Here is a 14,263-nt window from a genome sequence, read left to right on the forward strand (position 1 = left end):
GGGTTTCACCGTGTTAGCCAGGATGGTCTCGAACTCCTGACCTCGTGATCCGCCCGTCTCGGCCTCCCAAAGTGCTGGGATCACAGGCTTGAGCCACCACGCTCAGCCTACCCCAGGGATCTCTTAAAAGTCAGGTACAATTCATCATCCCTGGGCTGAGCACCCTCTGGTGGCTCCCCTTGTTCTAAGGATTGGAACCAAAATCCCTTCAAGGCTCCTGAAACCCTGACCCAGCCCTGCAGCCTCATCCTGTCCGTGACACTCCAAGCTCCAGTGCACAGAGCCCACTCCTACCCGAGGCCTTTGCAGGGCTGTGCCTTGATCTGCATCCAGTCGGTGCCTCCTCCTCCTTCGGCTTCAACCTCATTCTTTGGGGGAAAGTCACCCGGACCCCAGACTGGTCAGGCCCCTTGATTATACACCCTACTCTGCTTCCGCAGGGCTGCCATCCCAGTTGCAATGGTTAATTGCGTATTCAATTCACGTGTTACTTTAACAAGTGTGGAATGCACACCTGCTATGTGCCAGGTGCTGTGCCTGATGCTGGGGACATCACGCCCAAAAAACAAGGTCCCTGAGCTCACGGAGTTGACACCGTTGGGGTGGGAGGAGATGGACGGCTCATGTGGCCGGTGATGTGCTGTGTGCCGTCCATCACATTCATCACATCGTGAAGCAGAGAAGCCTGTGAGGTCGCTGTGTAACACACTGCATGTCGGTGCCACAGGACAGGCCCCCTGCCGGGTCCCAGCCACCAGGGTCCCCAGGGCCTGGTACCTAGTGGGTATTCAGTAAATGCTTGTGGAATGAATGAATGAGTGAACGCCTACATGAACGAATGCACAAGGGAATGAAGTGTCAGTGATTAGTGCTCACGCTGTCTACGCGGCAAGGAGGACCTGAAACTGTTGGCGGACATTATTCGGCACCTGATGTGTTTGCGGCTGGGAGGACGGCACCAGGGAGCTTGGACCACACGGTTCTGCAGGTCAGGGGCCAACGGAAGCACAGTTTAAAAGTGGGCATGCTTTCAAGTTCTGGGATTAGATTTGTAAGAAATGTGAATCCAAACCATGCCTTGAAAGCCCTTCACATTTCAAAGGAGATAAAACAAGAACTTGAGCTAATCATCACCACCTGTCTTAGCCCCTCCAGCCTGCGCCAACACAACACTTTAAGCTGGGTGATTTATAAACAACAGAAGTTTCTTTCTCACCGTGTTGGAGCCTGGGGAGTCCAAGACCGAGGCTCCAGCAGATTCAGCATCCGAGGAGGGCCTGTTCCCCATGGCTGGTGCCTTCTGTGCATCCGCATGTGGCAGAAGGGGCAGAAAAGCTCCCTCCAGTCTTTTTTACAAGGGCACGAATCCCATTCATGACAGCGGAGCCCCCCTGTGGATCGCGAGGGGTTCGAGACCAGCCTGGTCAACATGGTGAAAGCCCATCTCTACTAAAAATACAAAAATTAGCTGGGTGTGGTGGCGCGCATCTGTAATCCCAGCTACTCAGGAGGCTGAGGCAGGAGAATCGCTCGAACCTGGGAGGCGGGGATTGCAGTGAGCCGAGATCACACCACTGCACTCCAGCCTGGGCAACAGAGAGAGACTCCATCTCAGAAAAAAAGCCTCCTGTGAAAAGATCTCCAGGACCAGTTGTTAGCAGGGGAAAAAGCAAGCTCAGAAGAGAGTGAAAAAGGGACAAGAGAAGAATCTTGGCTTATCTAAGGAAACAAGGGGGGAACACACGAAAACTTCTGAACGTGATCTCAGTAGGTGGAGGGAAAATGAAAAAGGGAACAGGATGAAGGATGTCGAGCAAGTTTCCTCAACTGACACTTTGGCATAGTTTATATTTATTTATTTACTTATTTACTTACTTACACATGTACTTAGTAGAGACAGGGTTTTGCCATGTTGCCCAGGCTGGTCTTGAACTCCTGGGCTCAAGTGATCCTCCTGACTCCGCCTCCCAAAGTACTGAGATTACAGGCATGAGCCACTGGGCCTGACCAATAGTTTTGATTTTTGAAGCATGCAAATGTGTTCTCTCTCAAAGAAAAATAAATTTAAAATAACATGTCAAAACTTCCCACCGAGGGCCTGTCCCCACACGGACAGCTCCCCTCACCCCCATCCCATCTGCCTACATCCCAGGCTACCCTGGGCTCTCTTTCTCACCATGATGCCTACCTTCTTTGATTCTTTCGGTTTCTCTCCCCACAGACATTTTTTTCTAATTTTGTAACTATTGAGATGGTTTTCCATGCCAAAGCATTGGAGGTGTATTCTAGTGCCTTCCAGGCCCTGGAGAAGTATGACCTGGAGAGGGATCTACAGGTGGGTCACAGACACCTCATTTCCTATTTGGTGGAGTGGGGCAGAGTTTCACTTTGGTTCTGTATTGATAGAAGCAGTTTTTGTTGGTAACGTTTCACACCTGTTCTTTTATTTTATTTTTTTTTATTTTTGAGATGGAGTCTCGCTCTGTCGCCCAGGCTGGAGTGCAGTGGTGCAATCTCGGTTCACTGCAATCTCCACCTCCCGGTTTCAAGCCATTCTCCTGCCTCAGCCTCCCGAGTAGCTGGGACTACGGGCGGCTGCCACCATGTCCAGCTAATTTTTTGTATTTTTAGTAAAGACGGAGTTTCACTGTGTTAGCCAGGATGGTCTTGATCTCCTGACATTGTGATCCACCTGCCTCGGCCTCCCAAAGTGCTGGGATTACAGGCGTGAGCCACTGCGTCCAGCACTCGATCACCTTTTATGACCTAACCTCAGCAGTAACCCAGTGTGTCTTTGCCATATTGCATTTGTTAGAAGTGAATCTCTGAGGCTGCCTGTATTCAAGGGGAGAGGAATTTGATTCCAGCTCCTGATGAGAGAAGCATCAGATCATCTGAATTACCAATAAGCCTTAAAACTACCATGAGAGGTTTGATGCAGGTCGGAGGGGCTTCTCTCGCATTCACTCACTTAACAATATTCTTTTTAGGGGCAAGGGGAATCTCGAATCCAGCTGTTTTCCTGTGTGACGATGGTCATGTTACCTGGCCTCTCTGGGCCTCTCCCATCTGTAAAATGGGGTGATAATGCCCACTCACAGGGCTGCCGTAAATTATGTGGAATAAGAAACAGGAAGCTCCTGGAGAGGACCGTGGAGTTCCATGGGCGTTAGCTGTCTGGGGTCTTCTTATCCCACCATCTTTCCATCCCACTCCCCAGACACATGCCGTGTTTTCCCATTGGATCCAATCTACCCTGGTCTCTCCCCGGCAGGATTTTAGAGCCAAGATGCAAGGAGTTTATGGGCATTACGATACTCAGCTGCTTGCCAACACCAACCCCTCTCCATCTGTTCTTCAGTCTCTCGCCAGGCAGGTGAGTGTGTGAGTGAGTGGGGATTACACCTAAAATGACGTACACGGCCTGGGAGGTCCTGTGGTAGTCATCCCAGGGATCAGAGGAGGGTGGCTGAGAACTCAAATTTGAAATGAGAGGCTGAGGAGGCAGGGGTGGTGGGAGTGTGGAGGGCTGCCTGGGGTCTGACCAGGACTTTGCCTTGAAGTAGAACAAAGGCAGGTGGGGGGGCTCATGCCTGTAATCCCAGCACTTTAGGAGGCCGAGGCGGGCAGATCACTTGAGGTCAGGAGTTTGAGACCAGTCTGGCCAACATCGTGAAACCCCATCTCTACTAAAAAAAAATGCAAAAATTAGCCAGGCTTGGTGGCATATGCCTGTAATCCCAGCTACCTGGAAGACTGAGGCAGGAGAATCACTTGAACCCATGAGGCAGAGGTTGGGTGAGCCGAGATTGTACTATTGCACTCTAGCCCAGGTGATAGAGCGAGACTCTGTCTCAAAAAAAAAAAAAAAAGAATCAACAAAGCCACAACACCCAGTGCGGTAGCTCACACAGTCCCTGCCGTGGCTGCCACGAGTCCTGAGCGCTCCCTGGAGGCACTCTGAGGTGTGGCCACTTGAGAAACAGAGGCCCCCCGGACAGGTCCACACCTCCATCCCAGCCCATGGCCCCACGGTTTCCAGAATCCAGGATTCCTCAGAGGTTAGGGAAGTGATTAGGTGCATACATTACACGTTACCTTACAGCCCCAGGAAGGCCTGCCGTCAGGTGCACTTACATTTCTGCAGGGAACTCTGCAGGTCCAGCTATATAGGGCAAATGAAGACCCTGAGCATCCTCATGCCAATCATGGCAGGTTTAGTCTCCGTGACCGGGGGTTGAGGGGGCAGTCAGCTCACTGTGTGTGTGGGCAGGGTGGGTATCTCATGCTTCCAGGACATTCTCCCTAACGATGGCAGGGTAAGTGCAATCCCAAGCTGTTTAAAATACTCCCAGACTGCCTGGAGGCTTTGTCCATATTTTCTTATTCTTTTTTCTTTGTCTTTGTTGGATTGGGTTAATTTGAAGACCTTGTCTTCAAGCTCTGAATTTCCTTCTTCTACTTATTCAGTTCTATTGCTGAGACTTCCCAGAGCATTTGCATTTCTGTAAGTGTGCCCAGTGTTTCCTGAAGTTTTGGTTGGTTTTCTTTATGCTGTCTGTTTCTTGGTCTGAGCCCACTGCTCCTGGCGGTGGGACCTCGGGAAAGTCTCCTAGCCTCTCTGTGCCTTAGAGTCCTCACCTGCAGAGTGGCTCAGAACAGTAACCTCTGTGGAGGGCTGTGCTGAGTATCAGATGAGCAGATCCATACAAAGCACGAAAAACCCGGCCTGTTGCGCAACGAACACTCGAGACTTGTTGCTGCCATTATTATTACTGATGTTGCTGTTGTTTTATTATTACTATTATTTAGAGTGCTCAGAGCACGATACGGAGCCCAGGAAAAGAAGGGGAGGAGAGTGAGGACGACTCCATGGAGGAGGACCCCGTGGAGGATCCCAGGGCACTGGGGCAGGGATCCAGTAACAGAGAACCGCCCACAACAGTCAGAAGAACTTAGCTGGCCTGGGGTCCTCAGGTGGGCTCTGCTGTGTGCCCTCAGGCAAGCCACATGTCCCCTGAGCCTCAGTTTCCTCATCTGTACAACAGGGTTAATATCACTCACCTCACAGGTTCCTCTGGGAGATCACTGTGCCTGGCATATAGTAGGTGTTCAATAAATGCCCTGTGACTCTCAGCTGGATCCCGGCGCTCTCGTCCTGCCTTTAGTCCGGGGGCTCAGGTGGGGTGTGCTTGCCCCTGTGTTCATGTTGCCAGCACAGTGGATGCCTTTCCTGGGCTGCCTTGACAAAGCACCACTGCCCGGGAAGCTCAAACCACAGAAAATCACTCTCCTGTGTTCTGGAACCCAGAAATCTGACAGCAAGCTGTCAGCAGGGCTGGTTCTTTCTGGAGGCTCAGCACCCATCCCAGGCCCCCTCCAGCTTCCAGTGGCTCCTGTCCTTGGCGCGCCTGGGCTTGCAGCCGCATCCCCAGCCCCTGCCTTCCTCTTCGCCTGGTGTTCTCCCAGTGTGCACTTAAGCCTGTGTCCAAACCTCCCCTTCCTCTAAGGACGCCCATCATCAGAGACCCCCCTCACTCCAGGGTGGCCTCATCTTGACTAATTATATCAGCAACGACCCATTTCCAAATAAGGTCACATTCTGAAGTATGGGGGCGGGTAGGACTTCAACATAGACCTTCAGGGACAAAATTCAGCCCACAACACATGGACGTGATGTGCAGGGATGCTCTTGGGACCAAGATTGCCACAGAAATCCACAGTGGTCAGAGGGGGGTGGAGGTGTAGGGAGGGTTGGGGTGTGTGGACGGGGGTGCTGTCTGCTGGGACCCCTGGTGCACAGCCAGGGAGCGAATCCTCTGGACCGTGTCTGAGGGCAGCTGAGGTGAGCCCGCTCCTCCCAGCCTGGCACAACTCGGTGACAGTGAGGCTTGGTGGAGATGTCTGGGTCATAGAACTGTCTTCCGTGGCCAGGAGCAGTAGCTCATACCTGTAATCCCAGCACTTTGGGAGGCCGAGGCAGGTAGATCACCAGAGGTCTGGAGTTCGAGACCAGCCTGGCCAACATGGTGAAACCCATCTCTACTAAAAATACAAAAATTTAACCGGGCGTGGTGGCACAAACCTGCAATCCCAGGTATTTGGGAGGCTGAGGCAGGAGAATCGCTTGAACCTGCAGGGCAGAGGTTGCCGTGAGCCGAGATGGCGTCACTGCACTGCAGCCTGGGCAACAAAAGCAAAACTCCGTCTCAAAAAACAAAACAAACAAAAAACTGGCTTCCGTGCTTCCCGTGAGTGTGGCCATCTCTGTCCCTCAAGGCCACACGCTGCACAATGATTCCAGGTTAGAAAGTGCACCTGGAGCCTGCAGATATGGGCTGGCTCCACCGATCCCAACACCCACCACGGGTCACCCCCGGCCGGGGGTCCTACTAGCTCAAAGCCAGAAAGCACCTCGTCTCTGTTGAGACAATGGAAGTCAGTGAAAGTTCCCAATGAGGCTAAATCCTCCATGAGGAGATGGAACAGCATAGAAGCTCCTTTTTTTTTTTTTTTTTTTTGAGACAGAGTCTCGCTCTGTCGCCCGGGCTGGAGTGCAGTGGCTGGATCTCAGCTCACTGCAAGCTCCGCCTCCCAGGTTCCCGCCATTCTCCTGCCTCAGCCTCCCGAGTAGCTGGGACTACAGGCGCCCGCCACCTCGCCTGGCTAATTTTTTGTATTTTTTTTTTAGTAGAGACGGGGTTTCACCATGTGAGCCAGGATGGTCTCGAACTCCTGACCTCGTGATCTGCCTGCCTCGGCCTCCCAAAGTGCTGGGATTATAGGCGTGAGCCACCGCGCCCGGCCAGAAGCTTCTTTCTACCAACTTCCTAGATAGGATCACAATCCTTCCACCCTGCGAGGGGGCCTGTTCCAGCTGCGGAATCCTTTCGAGCGCCCGGGGTGGGGCATCATCCCTGTAGAGGGCTCATCCCTGCCTAGTCTCCTGCCTTCTGAGGACCTCGGCTGGGAATGGTGCACCCAGTGGCCTCTCATGCTGGCCTGGTGGATAACCGCTGCGCTCTAGAGCCAGACAGCCCGGGGTTCGCATTCCCCACACGGAGTGCCCAGAGTTTTTCATCAGCAAAGTGAGGGACAGACACACGTTTCTCACAGGACTGAGGTGGGGTTGGCATCTTCATCACAGTGACTTTTTTGAGACAGAGTCTCTGTCACCCAGGCTGGAATGAAGTGGTGCGATCTTGGCTCAGTGCAACTTCTGCCTCCCAGGTTCAGGCAACTCTCATGCCTCAACCTCCCCTGTAGCTGGGACTACAGGCACCTGCCACCACGCCCGGCTAATTTTTTGTATTTTTAGTAGAGATGGGGTTTCACCATGTTGGCCAGGCTGGTCTTGAACTCCTGAGCTCAGGCAATCTGTGCACCTCGGCCTCCCAAAGTGCTGGGATTACAGGTGTGAGCCACTGTGCCCGGCCCACAGTGATTCTTATTACCCAAGATTCGGCTCCATGGCACCTCTCGGGGAAGCCTTCCCTTACTCCCCCAGGCCAGGATACACGCTCCAGAAATAACTAAAACTTTCTAGACGTTCTGTATAATCTGTATATTACATCTATTAATGCTTTAGAGTGTATATTTGTATACTTTTATAAGCATATACCTGTGTGTACACACACATTTGCCTATATGTAGATGTCTATGTTTTCAGAAACTTCAACTGAGTCCCAACTCTGTGATAGTTTCTGAAGGACGATGACCTTGCTCGTCAGGGCCGTGGTCCCGGCACTGGTGGTGCCAATTTCATGTAAGGTTGGCTGGGCTGGGGGCCTCTCCCCTTCCCCTTTGGCCCCAGTGCACCTGAGACCAATTGTCCCGGAGTACAGGTGGGACAGTCGGCCCAGAGCCTTCCCTGTCACTCCTTCTCTGCTTGTCACTTGGGAACTGGCAAGAAAACTCAGAATTCTTTTGGGGCCCTGAGGAGGCAGAGATGGGGGCAGCCACCTCACACAGGGATGCCCTCCCTTCCTGCCTTTTTTTTTTTTTTTTTTTTGAGATGGAGTCTTGCTGTCTCCCAGGCTGGACTGCAGTGGCATGATCTCGGGTCATTGCAACCTCTGCCTCCTGGGTTCAAACGATTCTCTTGCCTCGGCCTCCCAAATAGCTGGGCCCGCCACCACGCCCAGCTAACGTTTGTATTATTAGTAGAGACAGGGTTTCACCATGTTGGCCAGGCTAGTCTCCAACTCCTGACCTCAAATGATCCACCCGCCTCGGCCTCCCAAAGAACTGGGATTACAGGCGTTGAGCCACCCCACCTGGCCGAATAGTACAGTTTAATTTATTCCTATCAAAATGAGAAGAGCTGGGTCCTTTTTCTTTCACTAGATAGGAAACTTCCTACGCCTCTGTCCTGAGGGCAGCTGAGCAGGAAGAGGCCTACCTGCACTTCCCACAGGAACGGCCTAGGGCGTGTGATGCTCTTCCTCCCGGTCCACAGATGAAGAAGCTGAAGCTCAAAGAACTATCTGGCTAAGAGCATACAGTCAGCTGGCGGCAGGTGGAACCGGATCCGGGCCCTTCCAGGTCCTGCCCCGAGCTGCTCAAACTCTTTGGGGTCTTCGCTGCCTTTCAGAGGAGTTTCTCCCCTCCATGGAGTTTGCCTCCAAGTCTAGCCCCTCACCTCCTGTGGGAGGAATCCCCCAGCACTAGAGAAAAAGCCCAGATGTGATGCCCCAGGGCTGTGCACCCACAAGCCATGCCCACCCTCCCTGTGTGGCTAAGAGGGGGCAGAGGGAGAGCTGGGGATGTGGAGGCTGCTCCATTCTTCCTCTGCCTGGAGTGGCAGGGAGTGTCTCTGTCCGCTCAGGCAGTTGGGGGAGGGGGACCTTGCATCCCTGCTCCTGGGGTCTGGGGGACACCCCTGTGCCCTACTCCTTCCCTGGGCATGAAGAGGACCCCTGCATCTCAGCCCTGGGGTCTGGGGGACGCCCCTGTGTCCAGCTCCTTCCCCGGGCATGAAGAGGACCCCTGCATTTCAGCCCTGGGGTCTGGGGGACGCCTGTGTCCAGCTCCTTCCCCGGGCTCACTGCCCATCCATTTAGGCCAGAGTATCAGAACGTGGCTATGGACTTCTTAAAATCAGAGAAGAGGAAAAGCCCCCAAATTTTTGAAATATTTTTGTGGAACGGAGTTGTAAGGAACTGATGCAGGCGCCCCGCTTGTGTTGGGTAGGGGCTATGGTCAGGGCCGCTGACCACCCCAAAACCCCCAATCAAAGAGGTAAGGTGTCTTTGGCTTTGAGGGGTAGGGTCAGGCATCCAGGTGAGGGGGTTCAAGGCGCTGGTGGAGCCTGGGCCAGGACCCAGTCCAGAGAGGGGGTCCCTCATTCACGAATACAGACTCCCAGTAGCCAGGCAGACCAACATGGCCAACGTGGCTGCTGTATCTGATGAGACCCGGGTGCTCAGTCTACGTGGAAAAAATGTCTATTTGGCCTTAGAAAAAATGGTTTTCTTCTGAAAAGCTATGGATGTCACTCAGAAGATTGCAAATTCTGTAAAAAGTCCTCATGGATGTGTTAAAAATTAAAAAGACTTTTTTGTTTTTTGTTTTTTTTTTTTAAAAAAAAGGATAGTTTATTTCAGTTTCTACCTTCCAACAACTCAAGGTGCAATATATACACACATTTTTTTCTTTACAGCAAACACCTTTGATTTTAGCACTGTTTTGAGATCTTCACTCTTGAAATTTTCTCAACCTTAAAACACTTTGTAGAACATCACCGAGTGGGACACAAGATTGCAAAAATGCAACAGAGAAGATACTGGTGTCACTGCACACCACTGGGGGCTACCAACAAGGCAATGTCCGGATGTGACCACCACGAGTCTAGGAAAGAGAAAGCAGAGGGCGTGTGCATGGGAGACGCCACTGATAGTTCCAAGGGGGTCCACCAGGTCCAAGGCGGTGGCAGGTCAACCGTGTCCTGACACATTTACATGTTTTAAGGGGATCCATGTATGTTGTCTGAATTTCTAGCATTTCCTAGTGTTCAAACGTTTGCCTTATCTTTCCCCAAGTGTCCACCCAGAAGACCCTAAGCCACAGCCCCAGGCTCACCAGGAACAGGAGCTCCTCTCCAACAGACCAACCCAAGGCAAGCTGTCTCTTGCAGGGAGATCTGGAGTCCACCCCTTAGGGCTGCACGTCCCGGAGGGCATGCCGTCGTCCCCCACCTCTATTTCATGAGCAAATCATCTAGGATTAAGGAGGGAGTGGGTGCAGCCCCCCAGTTCCAGTCAATGCACAGGGGATTTACTGACAGGCATCCTCTTTCTAGTTAAAGTGCAAAGTCCCTTAAGGCGCAGCTCAAGGGAGCTTCAGGCTGCAGTGGGGTCAGGCTCTGTTTTGTCAGGTCCCAGAGCCTGCAGATAAAGAGGATGGGCTGGGTTCTCCCCAAATTGCACTGTCCTGCGGGAGCGGTGTAGAAGGGAAGCTGGGGTGAACCCAGCCCATCCTCTCTCCCCTTGGACATGGTGAGTTTTTCCCTTTCCAATAGTAACTAAGAAACCCTTCCCCCACCCCCAACCCCCGTGGGAGCGCTGTCCCACTGAAATCCCGTGGTCACGTGCATCGCCAGGCGCAGCTGCAGGTAGGGCCGCGCTCCCGAGGGCTCTCACTCACCGCAGTCTGCAGGCCAGAGACACCCACACAAACCCAATCCCTTGCCAGCACCAGAGTCAGGCTCCCACGGTGGTGGCATGCGTCCTTGCGAGCCCGTCGGTCACATGATTGATTCCGTCCCTTTCCTGGAGAGCATGCTACCAGGCCCAGGGAGGCCCAGGGATGCATGCGGGCCTGAGGCACAGAAGGCAGGCCCCCTAAGCGCCTGCGTGGAGGGTGGCTTCCGGGCCAGTGTTGGCTGCAGGAGAACAGTCTGGATGTGGTTCTTCCGTTTGGAGTCTCAGGCACCAACACATTCCTGAACATCTCAGGCACAACGTGTTCCTGGCCTGCGGCAGCAAGGGTTCCTGGGGTGCATGGCCTGTGTGACTCCAGGAAGCCCTGCTCTGTCTGTGGCCTTACCCTGTGTGAGCCAGGCGGGGTGCACCTGGCATCCGACTCCCCTTTCCTGTGGACGCAGCTGGGAGCTTCTGAGGTGAAACCTATAGAATCATCAATGTGAATACATGATTTACAGGACAAGGAAGTGAGACGGCTGCACCCTAAGAAAAATGGTTCAGCGGAAGTGAATGGCTCACTGGGACTGGAAACGGGACAGGAAAAGGAGAGAGAGTGGCCTTGAGTGAGAACTTGGCAGCTTCGCCTTGTGGCTGCAGAAAGGGAGGAGGGACCAGCCTCAGAACACCTGCCTTCTGGGTCCAGAGGGGGCTCTCCCTCCCCTCTCCCTGAGGCTGGACCACTGCCACCCTGTGAGCATCCCTTCCTCTGTGACAAGGAACCCTCTGATTTTTAAAGTTCTCTTTCTCGAGCTCCACACTGTTCTTGGAAACACTACTGGACTCCCTGGCTGCACTGTGGTCTGGTTTTAGGTAATTCAGTAACAAAGCTGATCTAACCACACGGGCCTACCTGGATCCTTCCTAATTAAAAAACCAGCAGAAGCTGTGTGGTGCCTCAGGCCTGTAATCCCAGCACTTTGGGAGGCTGAGGTGGGTGGATCACCTGAGGTCAGGAGTTTGAGACCAGCCTGGCCAACATGGAGAAACCCTGTCTCTACTAAAAATACAAAATTAGCTGGGTGTGGTGGCACATGCCTGTAATCCCAGCTACTCGGGAGGTGAGGCTGAGGCAGGAGAATCGCTTGAACCTAGGAGGCGCAAGTTGCAGTGAGCAGAGATCGAGACACTGCACTCCAGCCTGAGCAACAAGAGTGAAACTCCGTCTCAAAAAAAAAAAAAAAAAAAGCCAACAGATAGTGGGACCCAGGAAGGTCAGGCCAGTAGCTTACAGCCCTGGCTTCCAGCTAAGGAACCCCCGTTAGACTGAAACCTTTCACAAGCTCTTTACGGTGTGAACCTGCATTCCTCATGTCAGGGGTCTGGAATACCAGGTGCTCCAGGGTGATAAGGTAACCCAGGCAGAACAGCCTAGAGAAAAGTGAAATCTCACGGCTCCAGCCTTCTTTCCTCATAACTGAACTCCTCAGCATTACTGGGCTTGGAGGAGTGAGCGAGAGGCCTGTTTGATTTTAACTCACAGGAAGGAAAGAAGACAAGGGTTGGCGGTGCCTCTGATTCCCGCACTCGGCCTCGGTGCTGGTTTTAAACCCAGCGTGTGTTGCCTGGATTACCTGAACATCAGGATTTTAAATTGGGTACAGAGCTCAGAAACTGGACTCTCCCTCTAGCCCTTTTTTGGAAATGTCAGAGCTCTCTGGCCCACTTTCTTTCTTTTGGCAATAGGGAAATCATAGAGCCTATCCCATTTCACTTACAGATAACTTACAACATCAGAATTCAGTTCTCTGGCCTTTGGTCAAACATGTGCATGCACAGGGCAGATACAATCTATTAACAGGGCCCCTCTTAAACATCTGTCAATGTTGCTACAATTCTATCAATGTTGCTAAAATTGTAACAAAGGCTAAAAACATTCAATGCTGCCTGTCAACACGTCCTGTTTTCAAAGCAGGGAGTTTTTCACTTGAGTGAGTTGTCTGCGTTTTGGTTCACTAGGATTCACACAGCCCTCAAGGTCGGGCGACAGAGTGCCTGCAACCGCCCCATGGATGACAGGCCTTTGTGCCCCTAGTTTTGGGCATTCTGTCTGCTGGGACTGGGAACCTCTTCCTAGGAATCACTTGACACTTCCTGAGTTTACAGAGGGGCCACCAGGGCTCTCCGACACCCAGGTGGCCCTGGGTGTGCCCTGGTGTGACACCTCCCCACGCAGGGACCTTTGAACAGTGTGGCTGGGTCAGTCTGCTCCACACCAGGGCCCAGCTCACGCCTGCTCTGCCCAGGCCCTGGGGGAAGAGAGGAAACCTTGGTGGCAGGCGGTCAGCCCTGTCCCAGGCACACTGGGCCTCCTCCAGGCAACCCTGGCCAGAGCCACTGTCAGCCACAGCCGGCAGGAGACCACAGGCAGCCTCCTGAGCCACTGCCTGCTCCGCTCACAGCACAAGCAGCTGTCTTTCGGGCGCCCCGTGTGGATGGAGCACAGAGGGGACCCTTCTCTGTCAGGCTTCCTCCAACTCTGAGGAGCTAGATCTACAAGAACAGGTAGTAAAGGGAGAAATAAACACACAGACAAAACCCTAAACCTTTCCTCTCCCTGAAATGGCTATTTCAAGAGGTCTATGTGGACAAAAAAGTGTTAAGACCAGTTTTGAAGTCAAAGTGCTTGGAAAAAAGTCCAACGAAGTCAGTGCTGCCTTTCCTTCCAGACGCTGTGCACAAGCCCTCCAGTGCCCCCAAGAGAGTCTCAGAATCAAACAAAACTTCCAAACAAAAATCCTACACATATAGGGGTAAGTCTTGTGGGCACCGCAGAACAAAGGCTGAATGCATTTCAGCTAACACGAATAATACATGACTAAGAACGCCGACAACGAGGCAGCTGAAGGGAGCTCCCGGACAGTCAGCCCTCAGTGTGGCCTGAGTTTCGCCGGTGTGGGGAGGAGAGCAGTGCCCTGGAGCCGCAGTTGGCATCAGAGTGAGGGGCGTCCGCACACCCCTTGCTCTCTGATGTTTCTCTAAATGGATTCGGTGGAGACATGGCCGTTCGGGTCCAACGATGGGGGAAGCGGCACCCCAGCCTGCGCAACTCCCCCACCCCAGCCCAACTCATGGCGAGCGCACTGGCAGCATGGCCACAGTCTGGCCAGCGGCATTGCCAGGCTGAAATCACTCATGCATCATGTAGCCAGGGGCCCTGAGCCCCGGCTCCCCCATTCTGCAGTCTGGCGACATGTGGTCCAAATGCATCAGATGACACCACATTTCAGATAATGCCCCAGACACACATTCTGTGATCCAACCAATCTGTGCTCGTCTCTGGATCATTCCGGGGAGGCATTCCCTGGAGGGAAACCTTCCAAGCAGTGGCCAGGTAAGTGACTCTCAGGCTTACAAATAAGACGGGACTTATCTGACCGAATGTCAGAGGAGGTAGCCAGGAAGGGCGGGAGGGGAGGATGGCGGGCGGAGGGAGAGCCCTGCGGGCCTATTTGGCGGTCAGGGACCACAGCAGCGACGGGTAGGAGGCGGGGCACCCCAGGCAGGCTGGCAGCATCCACGCATGGCAAAACAGAAGGCTCTGGACCCAGCATGCAGGTGTC

At 53.2% G+C, this 14,263-nt stretch overlaps 1 protein-coding gene across 1 annotated transcript in view; it reads left to right on the forward strand.

Annotated features, from left to right (window-relative positions):
• Positions 1-5,139, forward strand: part of FAM92B (family with sequence similarity 92, member B) — a 14,351-nt gene extending 9,212 nt beyond the window's left edge. Inside the window, exons 7-9 of the mRNA XM_011928054.1 lie at positions 2,222-2,335; positions 3,275-3,376; positions 4,148-5,139. Of these exons, the coding sequence (XP_011783444.1) occupies positions 2,222-2,335; positions 3,275-3,376; positions 4,148-4,309 (378 nt within the window). The 3' untranslated portion in view covers positions 4,310-5,139. The remainder of the gene's footprint in view (positions 1-2,221; positions 2,336-3,274; positions 3,377-4,147) is intronic.
• Positions 5,140-14,263: the final 9,124 nt, after the last annotated feature.

This window comes from Colobus angolensis, unplaced genomic scaffold (genome assembly GCF_000951035.1).
Source record: "Colobus angolensis palliatus isolate OR3802 unplaced genomic scaffold, Cang.pa_1.0 Scaffold76, whole genome shotgun sequence".
In the NCBI taxonomy this organism is placed as follows: Eukaryota; Metazoa; Chordata; class Mammalia; order Primates; family Cercopithecidae; genus Colobus; species Colobus angolensis.